Source organism: Toxotes jaculatrix, chromosome 4, assembly GCF_017976425.1.
Source record: "Toxotes jaculatrix isolate fToxJac2 chromosome 4, fToxJac2.pri, whole genome shotgun sequence".
In the NCBI taxonomy this organism is placed as follows: Eukaryota; Metazoa; Chordata; class Actinopteri; family Toxotidae; genus Toxotes; species Toxotes jaculatrix.
In genome coordinates this window covers 22,049,898-22,074,382 of record NC_054397.1, presented here as the reverse complement: position 1 = coordinate 22,074,382, position 24,485 = coordinate 22,049,898, and the positions used below count along the sequence as shown (strand labels likewise).

Here is a 24,485-nt window from a genome sequence, read left to right as displayed (position 1 = left end):
GTTTTCATATAAACAGTGATCAGAGATGAACTTTTATTACAGAGCTTCATAAAGACGTTCAGTGTGAGTACATAAAACAAACAAACACTAGTTGATAAAATTAGACAGGTAAGCAGACTGACACATCTCATGGACAAATACATCAGTGTCTAATACATTTCATGATTCTGGTTGTAAGTGTGTAAAAACTCTGTCCTATTTATTGAGTCATTACTGCTATTAGAGTAGTTGTACCACACTCCACAGACATGCAAACATAGACCGGTCTTTGTCTTCCCAGTGAGGACATGTGGTTCTGAGAAGACCTGTGTGTGAAAGGTGATTATATTCTGGCTGCTGTTTATCTTTTGACACGGGGGCAGAGGCAGGCTGCTGTCTTCCCAGAGATAATGGACCTCTGACTGCTGCTGATCTGCGATGACTAGCCCACCATTGATAAACACTGTCTTTCCCTCAGAGTGACGACTGCACAAGACATCCACTGCGCAGAACCTCTATATGACCTTAAACACATTACACAAGTTCATCTTCAATCTGTTTGTTTCCCAGAGAAGATTTCACTTCCAAAGCCTAAATTTATGCAAACTTGTGTTATTATATGACAAAAAGTCATATAAATCAAATAGAGATAGCCTGTGATGCGTGTAAACTGTCAAAGAAATACCTTAAAACGTTAATTAAATAATTTGGAAAATTGGGATGAAACAGAAAATGAACTGAGATTTTTGGGTTATGCATAAAGAGCCTCACAAATCCCAGTTAGGGACTTTTATGACTATAAAGTGATCACCTAATTTCCACACGTTTTCTGAAAACATTGTTTCTTACAATATTTCTTTTGGGCTTAGTGATATGAAATGTTTTTTACTGTTCCCTACCACCAGGCTAAAGATATCCCTTTAATGATATGTCTAGTCTAGTCTGGCTTTGAAAACTAATTTTTCATTGTATATGTAACAAACTATATATTTATTTATTTACTTTTGCTCATTATCAATGGTAACTGATGAAGAGTCAACACAAACAGGTCATCCTGTCTTTGGCTCCATCTGGTGGCCATATGCTGTTACTGCGCCCATCTCTTTGGGAACAATAAGTGAATGGAAAATTAACGGTACAGCCAAGCGTTCACTTTTTAGAGCCGTCGATTAAAAACTGAAATTTGTTTTACATTTATCTGAAGTTAGGAATATTATCGTTCTTATCATTTTGTTTTTGCCTTAACAACAACAAACTGTTGCTATAGCAACAGTTTGATGTTAACAACAACAACAAACTGTTGCTATAGCAACGGCGCTCAGTAACACTGGAGAAGACGCTACTACTTGCGCTGGAATTTGTCAACAGAAATAAGCACTGAAGTGAGTTTACGAAGGACGTGTGATAGGACAAGTGTTTCAGTAAGTTCTTTCTATGTCGTGTTAAATCATGTCTTCTTGTCCTAAGTCAACTCTGACTCCACTGACTTTCAGCTGTTGTTGTTAGCCGCCTAGCAAAACCACTGTTAGCTAGATGCAAATAGAATTTAGCTAAGCTAAAATTATTTTGTACGATCAACAATCACACACTTGTCTCCCGAGGGCATCGGAAATTTAACTGACTATTTTTATTAAACATGATACTACAGGTAAACTTTTATTTGTATGGTGGCCACATGGCTGTGAAACTGCAAATCTCTCAATTGCCCAGTAAAATCAGTATAGCTTCTGACATAGTGGTCATTCAGTGTCTTTGTCTTTGAACTGTAGGCAGGGGCGGGCTGGCCATCGGGAGGTTTCCCGAACGGCCGGTCTGTTCCTGGCCGGTGGTCGGAACGTTTTTTTTACCCTATAAAATGCAATATCAGTGTACCGCAGCAGCGTGTCCTCGCAGCCGCAGGTGGCACAGAGTGGAACGTAACCAAGGGGGGAGTTGTAAGTTTCAGCAGTGAGGATCACGCAGTGTTGGGAAGGATACTGTATTGTATATAAAATGTATTCCGTTACAGAATACAGATTACATGCCCAAAAAGTAATTTGTAACTTATTCCATTACATTACTCAATCTGAGGAACGTATTCTGAATACTTGGATTACTTCCACATTGAATTGCATTTTATAAGTGTAGGAATGCGTCAAATCCTGCTTATTAAACAGCCCTGTTCTGTGTGTTGTGTTGTGTTGTTCTGCTCTAACTGTCTTTGTTAGGTCCAAGACACCCTGAAAGTGAAATATATTATCATTTTCTGAACAAAGACTGAGTGGATGTTAACACAAAAGATGTTTTGCTTGATTAAAAAAGAGAAAAATTGACCAATTTTCCCTTTGTTTCTTTATTTACTCAGCAGAGAAAATAGAACATTAAATAACAAAAAATATATTCAACAATATTCTGTTTCTGTACAGAATTTACTGTTACATATAACATTTTATTACACTGAGTGACTGTACATAGGTGTTGCAAAAAAATCTAAGCTAACACATTAACAGTAATTTTAGCTGACGTTAGCTAACATGTCATATTTTTTAGTGGGAGTATACTTTCCATATTTGGCGGAGAGGCGGTTACTCTACGGGTCAGCTGGCCGAGACCCCCCCCCCGCTCTTACTAAAATATGACTTTTTTTGGCCTATTTTGACGCCTTACGGCCGTATGACATTTTTTATAGCATTTTGAGGTCCTACTAAAATATGACTTTTTCTGGCCTAGTTTGACGCCTTACTATACTATGACATTTTTTGTGACATTTTGAGGTCTTACTAAAATATGACTTTTTTTTGGCCTATTTTAACGCCTTACTATACTATGACGTTTTTTATGACATTTTGAGGTCTTAAAAAAATATGACTTTTTTTTGGTATTTTTAGATGCCTTACGGCCGTATGATGCTTTTTATGACATTTTGAGGTCTTACAAAAATATGACTTTTTTTGGCATTTTTTGACACCTTACGGCCATATGATGCTTTTAATGACATTTTGAGGTCTTAAAAAATATGACATTTTTTGGCATTTCTTGACGCCTTACTATACTATGACGTTTTTTATGACATTTTGAGGTCAAAAAAAAATTTGACTTTTTTTGGCCCATTTTGACGCCTTACTATACTATGACGTTTTTTATGACATTTTGAGGTCAAAAAAATTTTGACTTTTTTTGGCCCATTTTGACGCCTTACTATACCATGACGTTTTTTATGACATTTTGAGGTAAAAAAAAATTTGACTTTTTTTGGCCGATTTTGACACCTTACTATACTATGACGTTTTTTATGACATTTTGAGGTCAAAAAAATTTTGACTTTTTTTGGCCCATTTTGACGCCTTACTATACCATGACGTTTTTTATGACATTTTGAGGTCAAAAAAAATTTTGACTTTTTTTGGCCGAAAAAAACGCCTTACTATACTATGACATTTTTTCTGACATGTTGAGGTCAAAAAAATTTTTTACTTTTTTTGGCCGAAAAAAGCGCCTTACTATACTATGACGTTTTTTATGACATTTTGAGGAAAAATTTTTTTTTGATTTTTTTTGGCCCATTTTGACGCCTTACTATACTATGACTTTTTTATGACATTTTGAGGTCAAAAAAATTTTTGACTTTTTTTGGCCGATTTTGACGCCTTACTATACTATGACGTTTTTTATGACATTTTGAGGTCAAAAATTTTTTTTTGACTTTTTTTGGCCCATTTTGAGGCCTTACTATACTATGACGTTTTTTATGACATTTTGAGGTCAAAAAAATTTTTGACTTTTTTTGACCCTTTTTGACGCCTTACTATACTATGACGTTTTTTATGACATTTTGAGGTCAAAAATTTTTTTTTGACTTTTTTTGTCCGATTTTGACGCCTTACTATACTATGACGTTTTTTATGACATTTTGAGGTCAAAAAAAATGTTGACTTTTTTTGGACGATTTTGATGCCTTACTATACTATGACGTTTTTTATGATATTTTGAGGTCAAAAAAAAATTTGATTTTTTTTGGCCGAAAAAAGCGCCTTACTATACTATGACGTTTTTTATGACATTTTGAGGTCAAAAATTTTTTTTGACTTTTTTTGGCCGATTTTGACGCCTTACTATACTATGACCTTTTTTATGACATTTTGAGGTCAAAAAAAATGTTGACTTTTTTTGGACGATTTTGATGCCTTACTATACTATGACGTTTTTTATGATATTTTGAGGTCAAAAAAAATTTTGATTTTTTTTTGGCCGAAAAAAAGCGCCTTACTATACTATGACATTTTTTATGACATTTTGAGGAAAAATTTTTTTTTGACTTTTTTTGGCCGATTTTGACGCCTTACTATACTATGACCTTTTTTATGACATTTTGAGGTCAAAAAAAATGTTGACTTTTTTTGGACGATTTTGATGCCTTACTATACTATGACGTTTTTTATGATATTTTGAGGTCAAAAAAAATTGTGACTTTTTTTGGCCGAAAAAAACGCCTTACTATACTACGACGTTTTTTATGACATTTTGAGGTCAAAAAATTTTTTGACTTTTTTTGGCCGAAAAAAACGCCTTACTATACTATGACGTTTTTTTATGACATTTTGAGGTCAAAAAAAAAATTTGACTTTTTTTGGCCTATTTTGACGCCTTACTATACTATGATGTTTTTTATGACATTTTGAGGTCAAAAAAAATTTTGACTTTTTTTGGCCGAAAAAAACGCCTTACTATACTATGACGTTTTTTATGACATTTTGAGGTCAAAAAAAATTTTGACTTTCTTTGGCCGAAAAAAACGCCTTACTATACTATGATGTTTTTTATGACATTTTGAGGTCAAAAAAAATTTTGACTTTTTTTGGCCCATTTTGACGCCTTACTATACTATGACGTTTTTTATGACATTTTGAGGTCAAAAAAATTTTTGACTTTTTTTGGCCCATTTTGACGCCTTACTATACTATGACATTTTTATTTCATTTTGAGGTCAAAAATTTTTTTTTGACTTTTTTTGGCCGATTTTGACGCCTTACTATACTATGACGTTTTTAATGACATTTTGAGATCAAAAAAAATTTTGACTTTTTTTGGCCGAAAAAAACGCCTTACTATACTATGACGTTTTTTATGACATTTTGAGGTCAATAAAAAATTTGACTTTTTTTGGCCCATTTTGATGCCTTACTATACTATGACGTTTTTTATGATATTTTGAGGTCAAAAAAAATTTAGATTTTTTTTGGCCGAAAAAAGCGCCTTACTATACTATGACATTTTTTATGACATTTTGAGGTCAATAAAAAATTTTTGACTTTTTTTGGCCCATTTTGACGCCTTACTATAACTATGACGTTTTTTATGACATTTTGAGGTCAAAAAACTTTTTGAGTTTTTTTGGCCGATTTTGACGCCTTACTATACTATGACGTTTTTTATGACATTTTGAGGTCAAAAATTTTTTTTTGACTTTTTTTGGCCGATTTTGACGCCTTACTATACTATGACGTTTTTTATGACATTTTGAGGTCAAAAAAAAATTTGACTTTTTTTGGCCGATTTTGACACCTTACTATACTATGACGTTTTTTCTGACATGTTGAGGTCAAAAAAAATTTTGACTTTTTTTGGCCGAAAAAAGCGCCTTGTGACGTTTTTTATGACATTTTGAGGAAAAAAATTTTTTTGACTTTTTTTGGCCCATTTTGACGCCTTAATATACTATGACCTTTTTTATGACATTTTGAGGTCAAAAAAAATTGTGACTTTTTTTGCCCGAAAAAAACGCCTTACTATACTATGACGTTTTTTATGACATTTTGAGGTTAAAAAATTTTTTGACTTTCTTTGGCTTAAAAAAACGCCTTACTATACTATGACGTTTTTTATGACATTTTGAGGTCAAAAAAAATTTGACTTTTTTTGGCCGATTTTGACACCTTACTATACTATGACGTTTTTTCTGACATGTTGAGGTCAAAAAAAATTTTTACTTTTTTTGCCCAAAAAAAACGCCTTACTATACTATGACGTTTTTTATGACATTTTGAGGAAAACATTTTTTTTGACTTTTTTTGGCCCATTTTGACGCCTTAATATACTATGACCTTTTTTATGACATTTTGAGGTCAAAAAAAATTGTGACTTTTTTTGCCCGAAAAAAACGCCTTACTATACTATGACGTTTTTTATGACATTTTGAGGTAAAAAAAATTTTTGACTTTCTTTGGCTTAAAAAAACGCCTTACTATACTATGACGTTTTTTATGACATTTTGAGGTCAAAAAAAAATTTGACTTTTTTTGGCCGATTTTGACACCTTACTATACTATGACGTTTTTTCTGACATGTTGAGGTCAAAAAAAATTTTGACTTTTTTTGCCCAAAAAAAAACGCCTTACTATACTATGACATTTTTTATGACATTTTGAGGTAAAAAAAAAATTTTTGACTTTTTTTGGCCCATTTTGACGCCTTACTATAACTATGACGTTTTTTATGACATTTTGAGGTCAAAAAACTTTTTGAGTTTTTTTGGCCCATTTTGACGCCTTACTATACTATGACGTTTTTTATGACATTTTGAGGTCAAAAATTTTTTTTTGACTTTTTTTGGCCGATTTTGACGCCTTACTATACTATGACGTTTTTTATGACATTTTGAGGTCAAAAAAAAATTTGACTTTTTTTGGCCGATTTTGACACCTTACTATACTATGACGTTTTTTCTGACATGTTGAGGTCAAAAAAAATTTTGACTTTTTTTGGCCGAAAAAAGCGCCTTGTGACGTTTTTTATGACATTTTGAGGAAAAAATTTTTTTTGACTTTTTTTGGCCCATTTTGACGCCTTAATATACTATGACCTTTTTTCTGACATTTTGAGGTCAAAAAAAATTGTGACTTTTTTTGCCCGAAAAAAACGCCTTACTATACTATGACGTTTTTTATGACATTTTGAGGTTAAAAAAATTTTTGACTTTCTTTGGCTTAAAAAAACGCCTTACTATACTATGACGTTTTTTATGACATTTTGAGGTCAAAAAAAATTTGACTTTTTTTGGCCGATTTTGACACCTTACTATACTATGACGTTTTTTCTGACATGTTGAGGTCAAAAAAAATTTTTACTTTTTTTGCCCAAAAAAAACGCCTTACTATACTATGACGTTTTTTATGACATTTTGAGGAAAACATTTTTTTTGACTTTTTTTGGCCCATTTTGACGCCTTAATATACTATGACCTTTTTTATGACATTTTGAGGTCAAAAAAAATTGTGACTTTTTTTGCCCGAAAAAAACGCCTTACTATACTATGACGTTTTTTATGACATTTTGAGGTAAAAAAAATTTTTGACTTTCTTTGGCTTAAAAAAACGCCTTACTATACTATGACGTTTTTTATGACATTTTGAGGTCAAAAAAAAATTTGACTTTTTTTGGCCGATTTTGACACCTTACTATACTATGACGTTTTTTCTGACATGTTGAGGTCAAAAAAAATTTTGACTTTTTTTGCCCAAAAAAAAACGCCTTACTATACTATGACATTTTTTATGACATTTTGAGGTAAAAAAAAAATTGACTTTTTTTTGGCCTATTTTGACGCCTTACTATACTATGACGTTTTTTATGACATTTTGAGGTCAAAAAAAATTTTGACTTTTTTTGGCCGAAAAAAACGCCTTACTATACTATGACGTTTTTTATGACATTTTGAGGTAAAAAAAATTTTTGACTTTCTTTGGCCGATTTTGACGCCTTACTATACTATGACGTTTTTTATGACATTTTGAGGTCAAAAAAAATTGTGACTTTTTTTGGCCTATTTTGACGCCTTACTATACTATGATGTTTTTTATGACATTTTGAGGTCAAAAAAAATTTTGACTTTTTTTGGCCGAAAAAAACGCCTTACTATACTATGATGTTTTTTATGACATTTTGAGGTCAAAAAAAATTTTGACTTTTTTTGGCCGAAAAAAACGCCTTACTATACTATGACGTTTTTTATGACATTTTGAGGTCAAAAAAAAATTTGACTTTTTTTGGCCCTTTTTGACGCCTTACTATACTATGACGTTTTTTATGACATTTTGAGGTCAAAAAAAATTTTGACTTTTTTTGGCCCTTTTTGACGCCTTACTATACTATGACGTTTTTTTATGACATTTTGAGGTCAAAAAAAAATGTGACTTTTTTTGGCCCTTTTTGACGCCTTATTATACTATGATGTTTTTTATGACATTTTGAGGTCAAAAAAAATTTTGACTTTTTTTGGCCGAAAAAAACGCCTTACTATACTATGATGTTTTTAATGACATTTTGAGGTCAAAAAAAATTTTGACTTTTTTTGGCCGAAAAAAGCGCCTTACTATACTATGACGTTTTTTATGACATTTTGAGGTCAAAAAAAATTTTGACTTTTTTTGGCCCTTTTTGACGCCTTACTATACTATGACGTTTTTTATGACATTTTGAGGTCAATAAAAAATTTGACTTTTTTTGGCCTATTTTGACGCCTTACTATACTATGATGTTTTTTATGACATTTTGAAGTCAAAAAAATTTTGACTTTTTTTGGCCCATTTTGACGCCTTACTATACTATGACGTTTTTTATGACATTTTGAGGTCAAAAATTTTTGACTTTTTTTGGCCGATTTTGACGCCTTACTATACTATGACGTTTTTTATGACATTTTGAGGTCAAAAAAATTTTTGACTTTTTTTGGCTGAAAAAAACGCCTTACTATACTATGACGTTTTTTATGACATTTTGAGGTAAAAAAAAAATGTGACTTTTTTTGGCCTATTTTGACGCCTTACTATACTATGATGTTTTTTATGACATTTTGAGGTCAAAAAAATTTTTGACTTTTTTTGGCCGAAAAAAACGCCTTACTATACTACGACGTTTTTTATGACATTTTGAGGTCAAAAAAAAATTTGACTTTTTTTTGGCCCATTTTGACGCCTTACTATACTATGACGTTTTTTATGACATTTTGAGGTCAAAAAAAAATTTGACTTTTTTTTGGCCCTTTTTGACACCTTACTATACTATGACGTTTTTTGTGACATTTTGAGGTCAAAAAAATTTTTGACCTTTTTTGGCCGAAAAAAACGCCTTACTATACTATGACGTTTTTTCTGACATTTTGAGGAAAATTTTTTTTTTGACTTTTTTTGGCCCATTTTGACGCCTTACTATACTATGACCTTTTTTATGACATTTTGAGGTCAAAAAAATTTTTGACTTTTTTTGGCCGAAAAAAACGCCTTACTATACTATGACGTTTTTTATGACATTTTGAGGTCAAAAAAATTTTTGACTTTTTTTGGCCCATTTTGACGCCTTACTATACTATGACGTTTTTTATGACATTTTGAGGTAAAAAAATTTTGACTTTTTTTGGCCCATTTTGACGCCTTACTATACTATGACGTTTTTTATGACATTTTGAGGTAAAAAAAAAATTGACTTTTTTTGCCCGAAAAAAACGCCTTACTATACTATGACGTTTTTTATGACATTTTGAGGTAAAAAAAAATGTTGACTTTTTTTGGCCCATTTTGACGCCTTACTATACTATGACGTTTTTTATGACATTTTGAGGTAAAAAAATTTTGACTTTTTTTGGCCGATTTTGACGCCTTACTATACTATGACGTTTTTTATGACATTTTGAGGTAAAAAAAAAATTGACTTTTTTTGCCCGAAAAAAACGCCTTACTATACTATGACGTTTTTTATGACATTTTGAGGTCAAAAAAATTTTTGACTTTTTTTGCCCGAAAAAAACGCCTTACTATACTATGACGTTTTTTATGACATTTTGAGCAAAAATTTTTTTTTGACTTTTTTTGGTCTATTTTGACGCCTTACTATACTATGACCTTTTTTATGACATTTTGAGGTCAAAAAAATTTTTGACTTTTTTTGGCCGAAAAAAACGCCTTACTATACTATGACATTTTTTATGACATTTTGAGGTCAAAAAAAATTTTGACTTTTTTTGCCCAAAAAAAACGCCTTACTATACTATGACGTTTTTTATGACATTTTGAGGTCAAAAAAAAATTTGACTTTTTTTGGCCGATTTTGACACCTTACTATACTATGACATTTTTTCTGACATGTTGAGGTCAAAAAAAATGTTGACTTTTTTTGGCCGAAAAAAGCGCCTTACCATACTATGACGTTTTTTATGACATTTTGAGGAAAAATTTTTTTTTGACTTTTTTTGGCCCATTTTGACGCCTTACTATACTATGACTTTTTTATGACATTTTGAGGTCAAAAAAAATTTTGACTTTTTTTGCCCGAAAAAAACGCCTTACTATTCTATGACGTTTTTTATGACATTTTGAGGTCAAAAATTTTTTTTTGAATTTTTTTGGCCCATTTTGACGCCTTACTATACTATGACGTTTTTTATGACATTTTGAGGTCAAAAAAAATTTTGACTTTTTTTGACCCTTTTTGACGCCTTACTATACTATGACGTTTTTTCTGACATTTTGAGGTCAAAAAAAATTTTGACTTTTTTTGGCCGATTTTGATGCCTTGCTATACTATGACGTTTTTTATGACATTTTGAGGTCAAAAAAAATTTTGACCTTTTTTGGCCGGAAAAAACGCCTTACTATACCATGACATTTTTTATGACATTTTGAGGTCAATAAAAAATTTGACTTTTTTTGGCCGATTTTGACGCCTTACTATACTATGACGTTTTTTATGACATTTTGAGGTCAAAAAATTTTTTGACTTTCTTTGGCCCATTTTGACGCCTTGCTATACTATGACGTTTTTTATGACATTTTGAGGTCAAAAAAAATTTTGACTTTTTTTGGCCGAAAAAAACGCCTTACTATACTATGACGTTTTTTATGACATTTAGAGGTCAAAAAATTTTTTGACTTTTTTTGGCCGATTTTGAGGCCTTGCTATACTATGACGTTTTTTATGACATTTTGAGGTCAAAAAAAATTTTGACTTTTTTTGCCCAAAAAAAACACCTTACTATACTATGACGTTTTTTATGACATTTTGAGGTCAAAAAAAAATTTGACTTTTTTTGGCCGATTTTGACACCTTACTATACTATGACATTTTTTCTGACATGTTGAGGTCAAAAAAAATTTTGACTTTTTTTGGCCGAAAAAAGCGCCTTACCATACTATGACGTTTTTTATGACATTTTGAGGAAAAATTTTTTTTTGACTTTTTTTGGCCCATTTTGACGCCTTACTATACTATGACTTTTTTATGACATTTTGAGGTCAAAAAAAATTTTGACTTTTTTTGCCCGAAAAAAACGCCTTACTATTCTATGACGTTTTTTATGACATTTTGAGGTCAAAAATTTTTTTTTGACTTTTTTTGGCCCATTTTGACGCCTTACTATACTATGACGTTTTTTATGACATTTTGAGGTCAAAAAAATTTTTGACTTTTTTTGACCCTTTTTGACGCCTTACTATACTATGACGTTTTTTCTGACATTTTGAGGTCAAAAAAAATTTTGACTTTTTTTGGCCGATTTTGATGCCTTGCTATACTATGACGTTTTTTATGACATTTTGAGGTCAAAAAAAATTTTGACCTTTTTTGGCCGGAAAAAACGCCTTACTATACCATGACATTTTTTATGACATTTTGAGGTCAATAAAAATTTTGACTTTTTTTGGCCGATTTTGACGCCTTACTATACTATGACGTTTTTTATGACATTTTGAGGTCAAAAATTTTTTTGACTTTCTTTGGCCCATTTTGACGCCTTGCTATACTATGACGTTTTTTATGACATTTTGAGGTCAAAAAAAATTTTGACTTTTTTTTCCCGAAAAAAACGCCTTACTATACTATGACGTTTTTTATGACATTTAGAGGTCAAAAAATTTTTTGACTTTTTTTGGCCGATTTTGAGGCCTTGCTATACTATGACGTTTTTTGTGACATTTTGAGGTCAAAAAAAATTTTGACTTTTTTTGGCCGAAAAAAGCGTCTTACTATACTATGACATTTTTTATGACATTTTGAGGTCAATAAAAAATTTAGACTTTTTTTGGCCGAAAAAAGCGCCTTACTATACTATGACGTTTTTTATGACATTTTGAGGTCAAAAAAAATTTTGACTTTTTTTGCCCAAAAAAAACACCTTACTATACTATGACGTTTTTTATGACATTTTGAGGTCAATAAAAAATTTAGACTTTTTTTGGCCGAAAAAAGCGCCTTACTATACTATGACGTTTTTTATGACATTTTGAGGTCAAAAAAAATTTTGACTTTTTTTGGCTGAAAAAAACGCCTTACTATACTATGACGTTTTTTATGACATTTAGAGGTCAAAAAAAATTTTGACTTTTTTTGGCCGATTTTGAGGCCTTGCTATACTATGACGTTTTTTATGACATTTTGAGGTCAAAAAAAATTTTGACTTTTTTTGGCCGAAAAAAACGCCTTACTATACCATGACATTTTTTATGACATTTTGAGGTCAATAAAAAATTTGACTTTTTTTGGCCGATTTTGACGCCTTACTATACTATGATGTTTTTTATGACATTTTGAGGTCAAAAAAAATTTTGACTTTTTTTGGCCGAAAAAAACGCCTTACTATACTACGACGTTTTTTATGACATTTTGAGGTCAAAAAAAAATTTGACTTTTTTTTGGCCCATTTTGACGCCTTACTATACTATGACGTTTTTTATGACATTTTGAGGTCAAAAAAAAATTTGACTTTTTTTTGGCCCTTTTTGACACCTTACTATACTATGACGTTTTTTGTGACATTTTGAGGTCAAAAAAATTTTTGACTTTTTTTGGCCGAAAAAAACGCCTTACTATACTATGACGTTTTTTCTGACATTTTGAGGAAAATTTTTTTTTTGACTTTTTTTGGCCCATTTTGACGCCTTACTATACTATGACCTTTTTTATGACATTTTGAGGTCAAAAAAATTTTTGACTTTTTTTGGCCGAAAAAAACGCCTTACTATACTATGACGTTTTTTATGACATTTTGAGGTCAAAAAAATTTTTGACTTTTTTTGCCCGAAAAAAACGCCTTACTATACTATGACGTTTTTTATGACATTTTGAGGTCAAAAAAAAGTTTGACTTTTTTTGCCCTAAAAAAGCGCCTTACTATACTATGACGTTTTTTATGACATTTTGAGGAAAAATTTTTTTTTGACTTTTTTTGGCCCATTTTGACGCCTTACTATACTATGACGTTTTTTATGACATTTTGAGGTCAAAAAAAAATTTGACTTTTTTTGGCCTATTTTGACGCCTTACTATACTATGATGTTTTTTATGACATTTTGAGGTCAAAAAAAATTTTGACTTTTTTTGCCCGAAAAAAACGCCTTACTATACTATGACGTTTTTTTATGACATTTTGAGGTAAAAAAAATTTTTGACTTTCTTTGGCCGATTTTGACGCCTTACTATACTATGACGTTTTTTATGACATTTTGAGGTAAAAAAAAAGTTTGACTTTTTTTGCCCGAAAAAAGCGCCTTACTATACTATGACGTTTTTTATGACATTTTGAGGTAAAAAAATTTTGACTTTTTTTGCCCGAAAAAAACGCCTTACTATACTATGACGTTTTTTATGACATTTTGAGGTCAAAAAAAATTTTGACTTTTTTTGCCCGAAAAAAACGCCTTACTATACTATGACGTTTTTTATGACATTTTGAGGTCAAAAAAAATTTTGACTTTTTTTGCCCAAAAAAAACGCCTTACTATACTATGACGTTTTTTATGACATTTTGAGGTCAAAAAAAAATTTGACTTTTTTTGGCCGATTTTGACACCTTACTATACTATGACATTTTTTCTGACATGTTGAGGTCAAAAAAAATTTTGACTTTTTTTGGCCGAAAAAAGCGCCTTACCATACTATGACGTTTTTTATGACATTTTGAGGAAAAATTTTTTTTTGACTTTTTTTGGCCCATTTTGACGCCTTACTATACTATGACTTTTTTATGACATTTTGAGGTCAAAAAAAATTTTGACTTTTTTTGCCCGAAAAAAACGCCTTACTATTCTATGACGTTTTTTATGACATTTTGAGGTCAAAAATTTTTTTTTGAATTTTTTTGGCCCATTTTGACGCCTTACTATACTATGACGTTTTTTATGACATTTTGAGGTCAAAAAAAATTTTGACTTTTTTTGACCCTTTTTGACGCCTTACTATACTATGACGTTTTTTCTGACATTTTGAGGTCAAAAAAAATTTTGACTTTTTTTGGCCGATTTTGATGCCTTGCTATACTATGACGTTTTTTATGACATTTTGAGGTCAAAAAAAATTTTGACCTTTTTTGGCCGGAAAAAACGCCTTACTATACCATGACATTTTTTATGACATGTTGAGGTCAATAAAAATTTTGACTTTTTTTGGCCGATTTTGACGCCTTACTATACTATGACGTTTTTTATGACATTTTGAGGTCAAAAAATTTTTTGACTTTCTTTGGCCCATTTTGACGCCTTGCTATACTATGACGTTTTTTATGACATTTTGAGGTCAAAAAAAATTTTGACTTTTTTTGCCCGAAAAAAACGCCTTTCTATACTATGACGTTTTTTATGACATTTAGAGGTCAAAAAATTTTTTGACTTTTTTTGGCCGATTTTGAGGCCTTGCTATACTATGACGTTTTTTATGACATTTTGAGGTCAAAAAAAATTTTGACTTTTTTTGGCCGAAAAAAGCGTCTTACTATACTATGACATTTTTTATGACATTTTGAGGTCAATAAAAAATTTAGACTTTTTTTGGCCGAAAAAAGCGCCTTACTATACTATGACGTTTTTTATGACATTTTGAGGTCAAAAAAAAATTTGACTTTTTTTGGCCGATTTTGACACCTTACTATACTATGACATTTTTTCTGACATGTTGAGGTCAAAAAAAATTTTGACTTTTTTTGGCCGAAAAAAGCGCCTTACCATACTATGACTTTTTTATGACATTTTGAGGTCAAAAAAAATTTTGACTTTTTTGCCCGAAAAAAACGCCTTACTATTCTATGACGTTTTTTATGACATTTTGAGGTCAAAAATTTTTTTTTGACTTTTTTTGGCCCATTTTGACGCCTTACTATACTATGACGTTTTTTATGACATTTTGAGGTCAAAAAAATTTTTGACTTTTTTTGACCCTTTTTGACGCCTTGCTATACTATGACATTTTTTATGACATTTTGAGGTCAATAAAAATTTTGACCTTTTTTGGCCGGAAAAAACGCCTTACTATACCATGACATTTTTTATGACATTTAGAGGTCAAAAAATTTTTTGACTTTTTTTGGCCGATTTTGAGGCCTTGCTATACTATGACGTTTTTTATGACATTTTGAGGTCAAAAAAAATTTTGACTTTTTTTGGCCGAAAAAAGCGTCTTACTATACTATGACATTTTTTATGACATTTTGAGGTCAATAAAAAATTTAGACTTTTTTTGGCCGAAAAAAGCGCCTTACTATACTATGACGTTTTTTATGACATTTTGAGGTCAAAAAAATTTTTGACTTTTTTTGGCCGAAAAAAACGCCTTACTATACTATGACGTTTTTTATGACATTTAGAGGTCCAAAAAAATTTTGACTTTTTTTGGCCGATTTTGAGGCCTTGCTATACTATGACGTTTTTTATGACATTTTGAGGTCAAAAAAAATTTTGACTTTTTTTGGCCGAAAAAAGCGCCTTACTATACTATGACATTTTTTATGACATTTTGAGGTCAATAAAAAAATTTGGACTTTTTTTGGCTGAAAAAAACGCCTTACTATACTATGACGTTTTTTATGACATTTTGAGGTCAATAAAAAATTTTTGACTTTTTTTGGCCCATTTTGACGCCTTACTATAACTATGACGTTTTTTATGACATTTTGAGGTCAAAAAACTTTTTGAGTTTTTTTGGCCGATTTTGACGCCTTACTATACTATGACGTTTTTTATGACATTTTGAGGTCAAAAATTTTTTTTTTACTTTTTTTGGCCGATTTTGACGCCTTACTATACTATGACGTTTTTTATGACATTTTGAGGTCAAAAAAAATTTTGACTTTTTTTGCCCAAAAAAAACACCTTACTATACTATGACGTTTTTTATGACATTTTGAGGTCAAAAAAAAATTTGACTTTTTTTGGCCGATTTTGACACCTTACTATACTATGACGTTTTTTCTGACATGTTGAGGTCAAAAAAAATTTTGACTTTTTTTGGCCGAAAAAAGCGCCTTATGACGTTTTTTATGACATTTTGAGGTCAAAAAAAATTTTGACTTTTTTTGGCCGAAAAAAAACGCCTTACTATACTATGACGTTTTTTATGACATTTTGAGGTAAAAAAAATTTTTGACTTTCTTTGGCTTAAAAAAACGCCTTACTATACTATGACGTTTTTTGACATTTTGAGGTCCAAAAAAATTTGACTTTTTTTGGCCGATTTTGACACCTTACTATACTATGATGTTTTTTCTGACATGTTGAGGTCAAAAAAAATTTTGACTTTTTTTGCCCAAAAAAAACGCCTTTCTATACTATGACGTTTTTTATGACATTTTGAGGAAAAAAATTTTTTTGACTTTTTTTGGCCCATTTTGACGCCTTGATATACTATGACCTTTTTTATGACATTTTGAGGTCAAAAAAAATTGTGACTTTTTTTGCCCGAAAAAAACGCCTTACTATACTATGACGTTTTTTATGACATTTTGAGGTAAAAAAAATTTTTGACTTTCTTTGGCTTAAAAAAACGCCTTACTATACTATGACGTTTTTTATGACATTTTGAGGTCAAAAAAAAATATTGACTTTTTTTGGCCCATTTTGACGCCTTCTATACTATGACGTTTTTTATGACATTTTGAGGTCAAAAAAAAGTTTGACTTTTTTTTTGTCCTTAAAAAGCGCCTTACTATACTATGACGTTTTTTATGACATTTTGAGGAAAAATTTTTTTTTGACTTTTTTTGGCCGATTTTGACGCCTTACTATACTATGACCTTTTTTATGACATTTTGAGGTCAAAAAAAATTGTGACTTTTTTCGGCCGAAAAACACGCCTTACTATACTATGACGTTTTTTATGACATTTTGAGGTCAAAAAAAAATTTGACTTTTTTTGGCCTATTTTGACGCCTTACTATACTATGATGTTTTTTATGACATTTTGAGGTCAATAAAAAATTTTGACTTTTTTTGCCCGAAAAAAACGCCTTACTATACTATGACGTTTTTTATGACATTTTGAGGTCAAAAAAAAGTTTGACTTTTTTTGCCCTAAAAAAGCGCCTTACTATACTATGACGTTTTTTATGACATTTTGAGGAAAAATTTTTTTTTGACTTTTTTTGGCCCATTTTGACGCCTTACTATACTATGACGTTTTTTATGACATTTTGAGGTCAAAAAAAAATTTGACTTTTTTTGGCCTATTTTGACGCCTTACTATACTATGATGTTTTTTATGACATTTTGAGGTCAAAAAAAATTTTGACTTTTTTTGCCCGAAAAAAACGCCTTACTATACTATGACGTTTTTTTATGACATTTTGAGGTAAAAAAATTTTTTGACTTTCTTTGGCCGATTTTGACGCCTTACTATACTATGACGTTTTTTATGACATTTTGAGGTCAAAAAAAAGTTTGACTTTTTTTGCCCGAAAAAAGCGCCTTACTATACTATGACGTTTTTTATGACATTTTGAGGAAAAATTTTTTTTTGACTTTTTTTGGCCGATTTTGACGCCTTACTATACTATGACCTTTTTTATGACATTTTGAGGTCAAAAAAAATTTTGACTTTTTTTGGCCTATTTTGACGCCTTACTATACTATGATGTTTTTTATGACATTTTGAGGTCAAAAAAAATGTTGACTTTTTTTGGCCGATTTTGATGCCTTACTATACTATGACCTTTTTTATGACATTTTGAGGTCAAAAAAAAGTTTGACTTTTTTTGCCCTAAAAAAGCGCCTTACTATACTATGACGTTTTTTATGACATTTTGAGGAAAAATTTTTTTTTGACTTTTTTTGGCCGAAAAAAACGCCTTACTATACTATGACGTTTTTTATGACATTTTGAGGTCAAAAAAAATTTTGACTTTTTTTGGCCTATTTTGACGCCTTACTATACTATGACGTTTTTTATGACATTTTGAGGAAAAATTTTTTTTTGACTTTTTTTGGCCGATTTTGACGCCTTACTATACTATGACCTTTTTTATGACATTTTGAGGTCAAAAAAAATTTTGACTTTTTTTGGCCTATTTTGACGCCTTACTATACTATGATGTTTTTTATGACATTTTGAGGTCAAAAAAAATGTTGACTTTTTTTGGCCGATTTTGATGCCTTACTATACTATGACCTTTTTTATGACATTTTGAGGTCAAAAAAAAGTTTGACTTTTTTTGCCCTAAAAAAGCGCCTTACTATACTATGACGTTTTTTATGACATTTTGAGGAAAAAATTTTTTTTGACTTTTTTTGGCCGATTTTGATGCCTTACTATACTATGACCTTTTTTATGACATTTTGAGGTCAAAAAAAATTGTGACTTTTTTTGGCCGAAAAAAACGCCTTACTATACTATGACGTTTTTTATGACATTTTGAGGTAAAAAAAAATTTGACTTTCTTTGGCCGATTTTGACGCCTTACTATACTATGACGTTTTTTATGACATTTTGAGGTCAAAAAAAATGTTGACTTTTTTTGGACGATTTTGATGCCTTACTATACTATGACGTTTTTTATGACATTTTGAGGTCAAAAAAAAGTTTGACTTTTTTTGCCCGAAAAAAGCGCCTTACTATACTATGACGTTTTTTATGACATTTTGAGGAAAAAATTTTTTTTGACTTTCTTTGGCCGATTTTGACGCCTTACTATACTATGACGTTTTTTATGACATTTTGAGGTCAAAAAAAAGTTTGACTTTTTTTGCCCGAAAAAAGCGCCTTACTATACTATGACGTTTTTTATGACATTTTGAGGAAAAAATTTTTTTTGACTTTTTTTGGCCGATTTTGACGCCTTACTATACTATGACCTTTTTTATGACATTTTGAGGTCAAAAAAAATTTGGACTTTTTTTGGCCGATTTTGACGCCTTACTATACTATGATGTTTTTTATGACATTTTGAGGTCAAAAAAAATGTTGACTTTTTTTGGCCGATTTTGATGCCTTACTATACTATGACCTTTTTTATGACATTTTGAGGTCAAAAAAAAGTTTGACTTTTTTTGCCCTAAAAAAGCGCCTTACTATACTATGACGTTTTTTATGACATTTTGAGGAAAAAATTTTTTTTGACTTTTTTTGGCCGATTTTGATGCCTTACTATACTATGACCTTTTTTATGACATTTTGAGGTCAAAAAAAATTGTGACTTTTTTTGGCCGAAAAAAACGCCTTACTATACTATGACGTTTTTTATGACATTTTGAGGTCAAAAAAAATTTTGACTTTTTTTGGCCTATTTTGACGCCTTACTATACTATGATGTTTTTTATGACATTTTGAGGTCAAAAAAAATTTTGACTTTTTTTGGCCGAAAAAAAAACGCCTTACTATACTATGACGTTTTTTATGACATTTTGAGGTAAAAAAAAATTTGACTTTCTTTGGCCGATTTTGACGCCTTACTATACTATGACGTTTTTTATGACATTTTGAGGTCAAAAAAAATGTTGACTTTTTTTGGACGATTTTGATGCCTTACTATACTATGACGTTTTTTATGACATTTTGAGGTCAAAAAAAAGTTTGACTTTTTTTGCCCGAAAAAAGCGCCTTACTATACTATGACGTTTTTTATGACATTTTGAGGAAAAAATTTTTTTTGACTTTTTTTGGCCGATTTTGACGCCTTACTATACTATAACCTTTTTTATGACATTTTGAGGTAAAAAAAATTGTGACTTTTTTTGGTCGAAAAAAACGCCTTACTATACTATGACGTTTTTTATGACATTTTGAGGTCAAAAAAATTTTTGACTTTTTTTGGCCTATTTTGACGCCTTACTATACTATGATGTTTTTTATGACATTTTGAGGTCAAAAAAAATTTTGACTTTTTTTAGTCCACTCTACTGACTGTATATCATTAGATTGTTTTTATATTGCAAATAAAGTATTCATTTTAAAATCATAGTTCCATTTGCATCCGTCGTGCGGTCGGGTAAAAGGCCTCCCCAAACCAAGCTCCCGGGCTGAATTTCAACCCCAGCCCGCTCCTGACTGTAGGTCACAATATAACAGAGATAGAGTTAAACCCCAGGGATTGTGGGTGATGTATTTTGTGTGTCTTTGAGGTTGCAGATGGAGGCCTCTTCGCAAAGCAGAGCTGGAGGACTGTGGAACAATGCCAGGGCCACCGCGTACAGCAAGGAGACCCAGGACATGCTGAGACGTGAGATGATGCACTTGATATTCTTGTGTGCACGGTTTGGTGTGAATGGGACACACATAGATAGAGGAACCGACTGTGTATATGTCCATGTGTGCAGGTACACAGAATTGTTTACCACTGTGTAGGATTGTGCTGTGTATTTTTGATCATGCTCTCCTCTTTGCTCAGTAATGATGCAGGAGTCCAGGCTCACCAACCTCCAGAGAAAACAGGTCAATGAAAGTCTGAAGAGTAAGTTTGAGGCTATGGGATGAGGGGGTGGGAGAGGTAATATGGTGGTTTTGTGGGATTGTTTGGTGTGATAAAGTGCTCTCCACATACTGTATCTTTACTGCAACACCCAGCTTTACATATTGTTAAAATTACACATCGGCCCGCTGATGATTCCTGTTCCTACACTGAACGGTCAGTTAGCAACACATTATTAATTTACTAATGAAAATAGAGAAGTTCCCCTTGAACAGTGAATTATTTTTGCAGTTTGCACTGCTCCCCCAACACATTATTTGAGTCATTTAGCACTAAAACATTTTATTTTTTTAAACTTTTCCTCCACAGATGGAGCAGCTTTGCCATTGGCCTCTGATCTCACATCATCAGCTTCTCCCCCTCAGCCCAAGACCAGTAAACCTGTCCAGAAACGCCTGCCAGCCAAGCCTCAGCGACGCAGCGCTGAATCTTGCCGTTCTGGGGACAGCTACGTCAGAGAAAAGTTTCGTCCCACTCCTACGAGTATGTTCTTGAGGCTGACACCTTTCCTAGTTCTGCACAAACGTGTTTTGGCAGGTTTATGTTGTAAACTGTAGCAATTTAGGTCATTGATCACTAAATCTGGCTCAATTTGTAGTCAAATTTTTTTGTTTTCTGCATTCTGAGAAACATTTGATCATGTTGTCACTCTCGTTTTTTCACTCTTATTCTAGGAGACTTAGAGAAAGAGAAGAGGAGGCTTCAGAATATATTTGCAACGGGACAAGAAGAACCCACAGCTGTATGTTCCCAAAATACTTCTTCATGTCTGAACTCAGAAGTGGAGGAGGAGAGAGACCGGTTTCAGCAAGGTGAGATGTAACTGCACAGAAACAGAAACTGCTTTAACAATGAGCAAGTATTCCCAATACAACCTGAACAGAAACACACCACATATGAAATAAGATGATATGTGTAAGACACCAAGATGATCATGTTTTGTTTCTGTTCATTTCAGCCCAAATAAAATTCTGCTCTGTGCAGCTCAGTTTGACTAAATATGTCCACTGCTGCTTAAAGAAGTCTAAAATTAACCTGTGTTTGTGTTTTTTCTGTAGTTCTGGATGAGATAGAGGAAAGAAGGCAGTTTCTGGCAGACATGGCCTCTCTGGGTCAGGAGAAGAAGTACATCAACATTGTCAACACTGAAATATCCCAGGTAAATAATGGTTTACGCTTTATCTCAGATTTGTTTGTATTATGCTGAGCTGTATTTTGAAAAAGCTTTTCGTAACTCCAAATCTAATCTTAATCGTATAAACACTATAATTATGTGCTGAAGGACAGATCAGTAGTATTCTGGAAAGAGACTTAAAATTGCGTAAGGTTCAGGTTCTGGGCACACTGAAGGGGTAAAGGTCATTTATTCTCTCTGAAATACAACTGCACTGAGACCTGTGCCGTGTCACGACTTGAATACAGAAAATCAGAGAACTGGAGGCGCTGGACAAGGCCCGCTGTCTCAAGACAGATACAGTGACATCAAAACAGAAAGAGGACAGCGCAGAACAGCCAACTGAAGACGTGGAGTCGTAGGAGACAACAGCAGAGAAGACTGACCACAGACTCAACACTTGGAAGTTAGCTACAAACAGTACAACTGCTCAACCATTCAACACAGACAGGTTCAGATTATAAATGAGTTGAATGAAGTGCAATATAATGAGTGTGTCACTACAGCAGTGAAGACTAATGTGCTGTCAGGCTGTGACAGGATTAAATTCACAAGAAACAAACATCATCTACTTGCATTAAATTATTTTATTCCTCTGCCTTCCAGTGTCAGTATTTTATATAATCCTGCTGCTGTTTTAGGACAATGTATAGAACTACAGAAACCCTTGGTTTCAGCTGAACAGGAAGACAATGCAGACAAAAGACAAAACAGAGGTTTCCATTTAAAATGGAGAACAAAGAGAAAATCTAAATGACAGGACAGGAACAGAATGAGTAAACAATACAGGCATTTACATCAGCTCCAACAAATGACGCTAATCCACATATGCAATTAAATAAATGGCACTCGTACAATCAATCTCAACATTAACACGTTTTTTTTTCCTGTCCACTTTTAAGGCAAGACACTGAAACATACAGAAAGGCATAGTCGAATATAAATTAATGATTGCATATTCAGATTTTCCCCACTGGTTAAAACTGTTATGTACAGTTGTTAAAATACTGAGTATTGGCCTTTTCTAAGATTCACTATTGCATGTGTCACCTTTTAATAAAACTTACTAACAGACATCTGCAGTTTGACAATTTCTGTAATGCTGCCCTCCAGGTCTCACATTTTCTAAATCTGAGTTTGAATTCCACTTTTGTTTCCAGTCACATACACAAAAACAAAACATAAAAACAACAATCGTCATAAAGCAGCTAGGGGAACTTAGATATCCATTGTTGGCTGAGAACTTCAAGGGTAGATGTTGTAAAAATTAAAGCAGGTTCATCTTAATTTAAAAAAAACAAAAACTTTTGCTTTCACTAGTACCACAGGCTTGAACCAGGGATAACATAAACCTTCTCAGATATCCACCTACTGACCTTTGAACACAAGGAGCAGAGGAGACAGGTAATCACGATGTGTACTCAGGATAAGAATAAAAAGATTACAAACTCATGGATATCAGGGATAAAACTGCATCCCACTGACTTCATGTAAGGTGAATAGACGAATCAAACCACTGCTGAACCTTGACAAAAGGCCTAAAGGGCAGAGTCGCTGTGCAATACAATGGAAAGTGAAGCGAGAACGTACAACACATCAGTTAGGTAATTCAGAAACCTAATCTATGCTTCACAAGCTTGAAAGGTCAGAGAGCTTGCACAATATGTCAGCTCTTAAAGCACTTGTTATATTGTCTGTTTCAACACACAAAGGCAACAGACAAGAGTCAATGGAGAGACTTTTTGGACAAGCATCAAAGTAAGACATGGGCAGGGAGTGAGGGGATTCTGGGTTGCACTTAAAGTCATTGATAACACACTTGTCATCTCATCTTCTTGACCTGATGTATGTCTTTTCTCACATTTTTTTTTAAATTTTCCTTAGTCTTGTTAAAACGGTTTTATATCCTCATGGAGGAGAAAGCATCCACGGCTGTTCAGCTTTTCTCCTTGTGAGGGCTGTGGCTACTGCCATGTTCTCCTTTATGGCTCAGCCGCTTCAGCACTTTAATGGGTTTGAACTTTGCCCCTTTCTTTTTTGGCTGGTGGCTGTCAGGCTCCTTATTGAAGTCTGATGAGAATGAAAAAGAGAAAAAAAAAAGACGTACATTTTATCTACCGTGACTGCTCTCATCTAAAGAATGTTTCATCTGCTACAACTCATCATTCCTACCTTTCTTCTTCAGCATGGCCTCCATAAGTTTATCCTCCTCTTCATCCCTGTGACAGAAAGGTTGTTAGATCACTGGTAGTTGCAGACATCACCATTCAGTGCATCCTGGGTCACAGAGACACAGAATAAATACTAGTATTGATTACCTCTGCCTGTCCTGGTCCATGTTGTTGACGATTTGGTTGCGCTGTTCAATGATGGTAACCAGCTCAGCCATTAGCTCCTGCTCCCGGCTCTTGTCCTCCTCAGTCCAGTCTTTCTCTGAGACAGAAAGGGAAGATGATGAATTATTTATTGTATACTACATATGTGAATTCACTACATAAATAACATATGATAATCAATATAAAAATAGAACAGAAAAGCACTAACACTAACACCGCAGGTGTTTGGAGGATTTATGAATTATTGAAGAAACAGTAACATCAGTAAATATACGTGTAAATGCACATCCATATCTCATCTACATTC

General features: G+C 32.3%; 2 protein-coding genes across 3 annotated transcripts in view; one reads left to right on the top strand and one right to left on the bottom strand.

Moving 5' to 3' along the window:
* Positions 1-1,344: 1,344 nt before the first annotated feature.
* c4h22orf23 (chromosome 4 C22orf23 homolog) lies at positions 1,345-22,308 on the top strand. Its single transcript, XM_041036448.1, has 7 exons — positions 1,345-1,400; positions 20,322-20,419; positions 20,588-20,650; positions 20,978-21,151; positions 21,343-21,480; positions 21,727-21,827; positions 22,091-22,308. The coding sequence occupies exons 2-7, from the start codon at positions 20,329-20,331 to the stop codon at positions 22,202-22,204; spliced, it is 681 nt and encodes a 226-aa protein (XP_040892382.1). The 5' UTR covers positions 1,345-1,400; positions 20,322-20,328; the 3' UTR covers positions 22,205-22,308.
* micall1a (MICAL-like 1a) overlaps positions 22,014-24,485 on the bottom strand; it is a 15,453-nt gene continuing 12,981 nt past the window's right edge. For both annotated transcript variants that reach the window (XM_041036446.1, XM_041036447.1), the window contains exons 14-16: positions 24,161-24,275; positions 24,015-24,061; positions 22,014-23,912 (exon numbers count right to left, since the gene is read on the bottom strand). In XM_041036446.1, coding sequence (XP_040892380.1) covers positions 23,779-23,912; positions 24,015-24,061; positions 24,161-24,275 — 296 coding nt within the window. In that variant the 3' untranslated portion in view covers positions 22,014-23,778. The remainder of the gene's footprint in view (positions 23,913-24,014; positions 24,062-24,160; positions 24,276-24,485) is intronic.

Excerpts from the sequence above, each read along its gene's own strand:
- c4h22orf23 (XM_041036448.1), top strand. The coding sequence starts at position 20,329 with ATGGAGGCCTCTTCGCAAAGCAGAGCTGGAGGACTGTGGAACAATGCC. Across the intron at positions 21,152-21,342 it reads GTTTCGTCCCACTCCTACGA|GAGACTTAGAGAAAGAGAAG; the intron begins GTATGTTCTTGA and ends CTCTTATTCTAG. Across the intron at positions 21,828-22,090 it reads TCAACACTGAAATATCCCAG|AAAATCAGAGAACTGGAGGC; the intron begins GTAAATAATGGT and ends ACTTGAATACAG.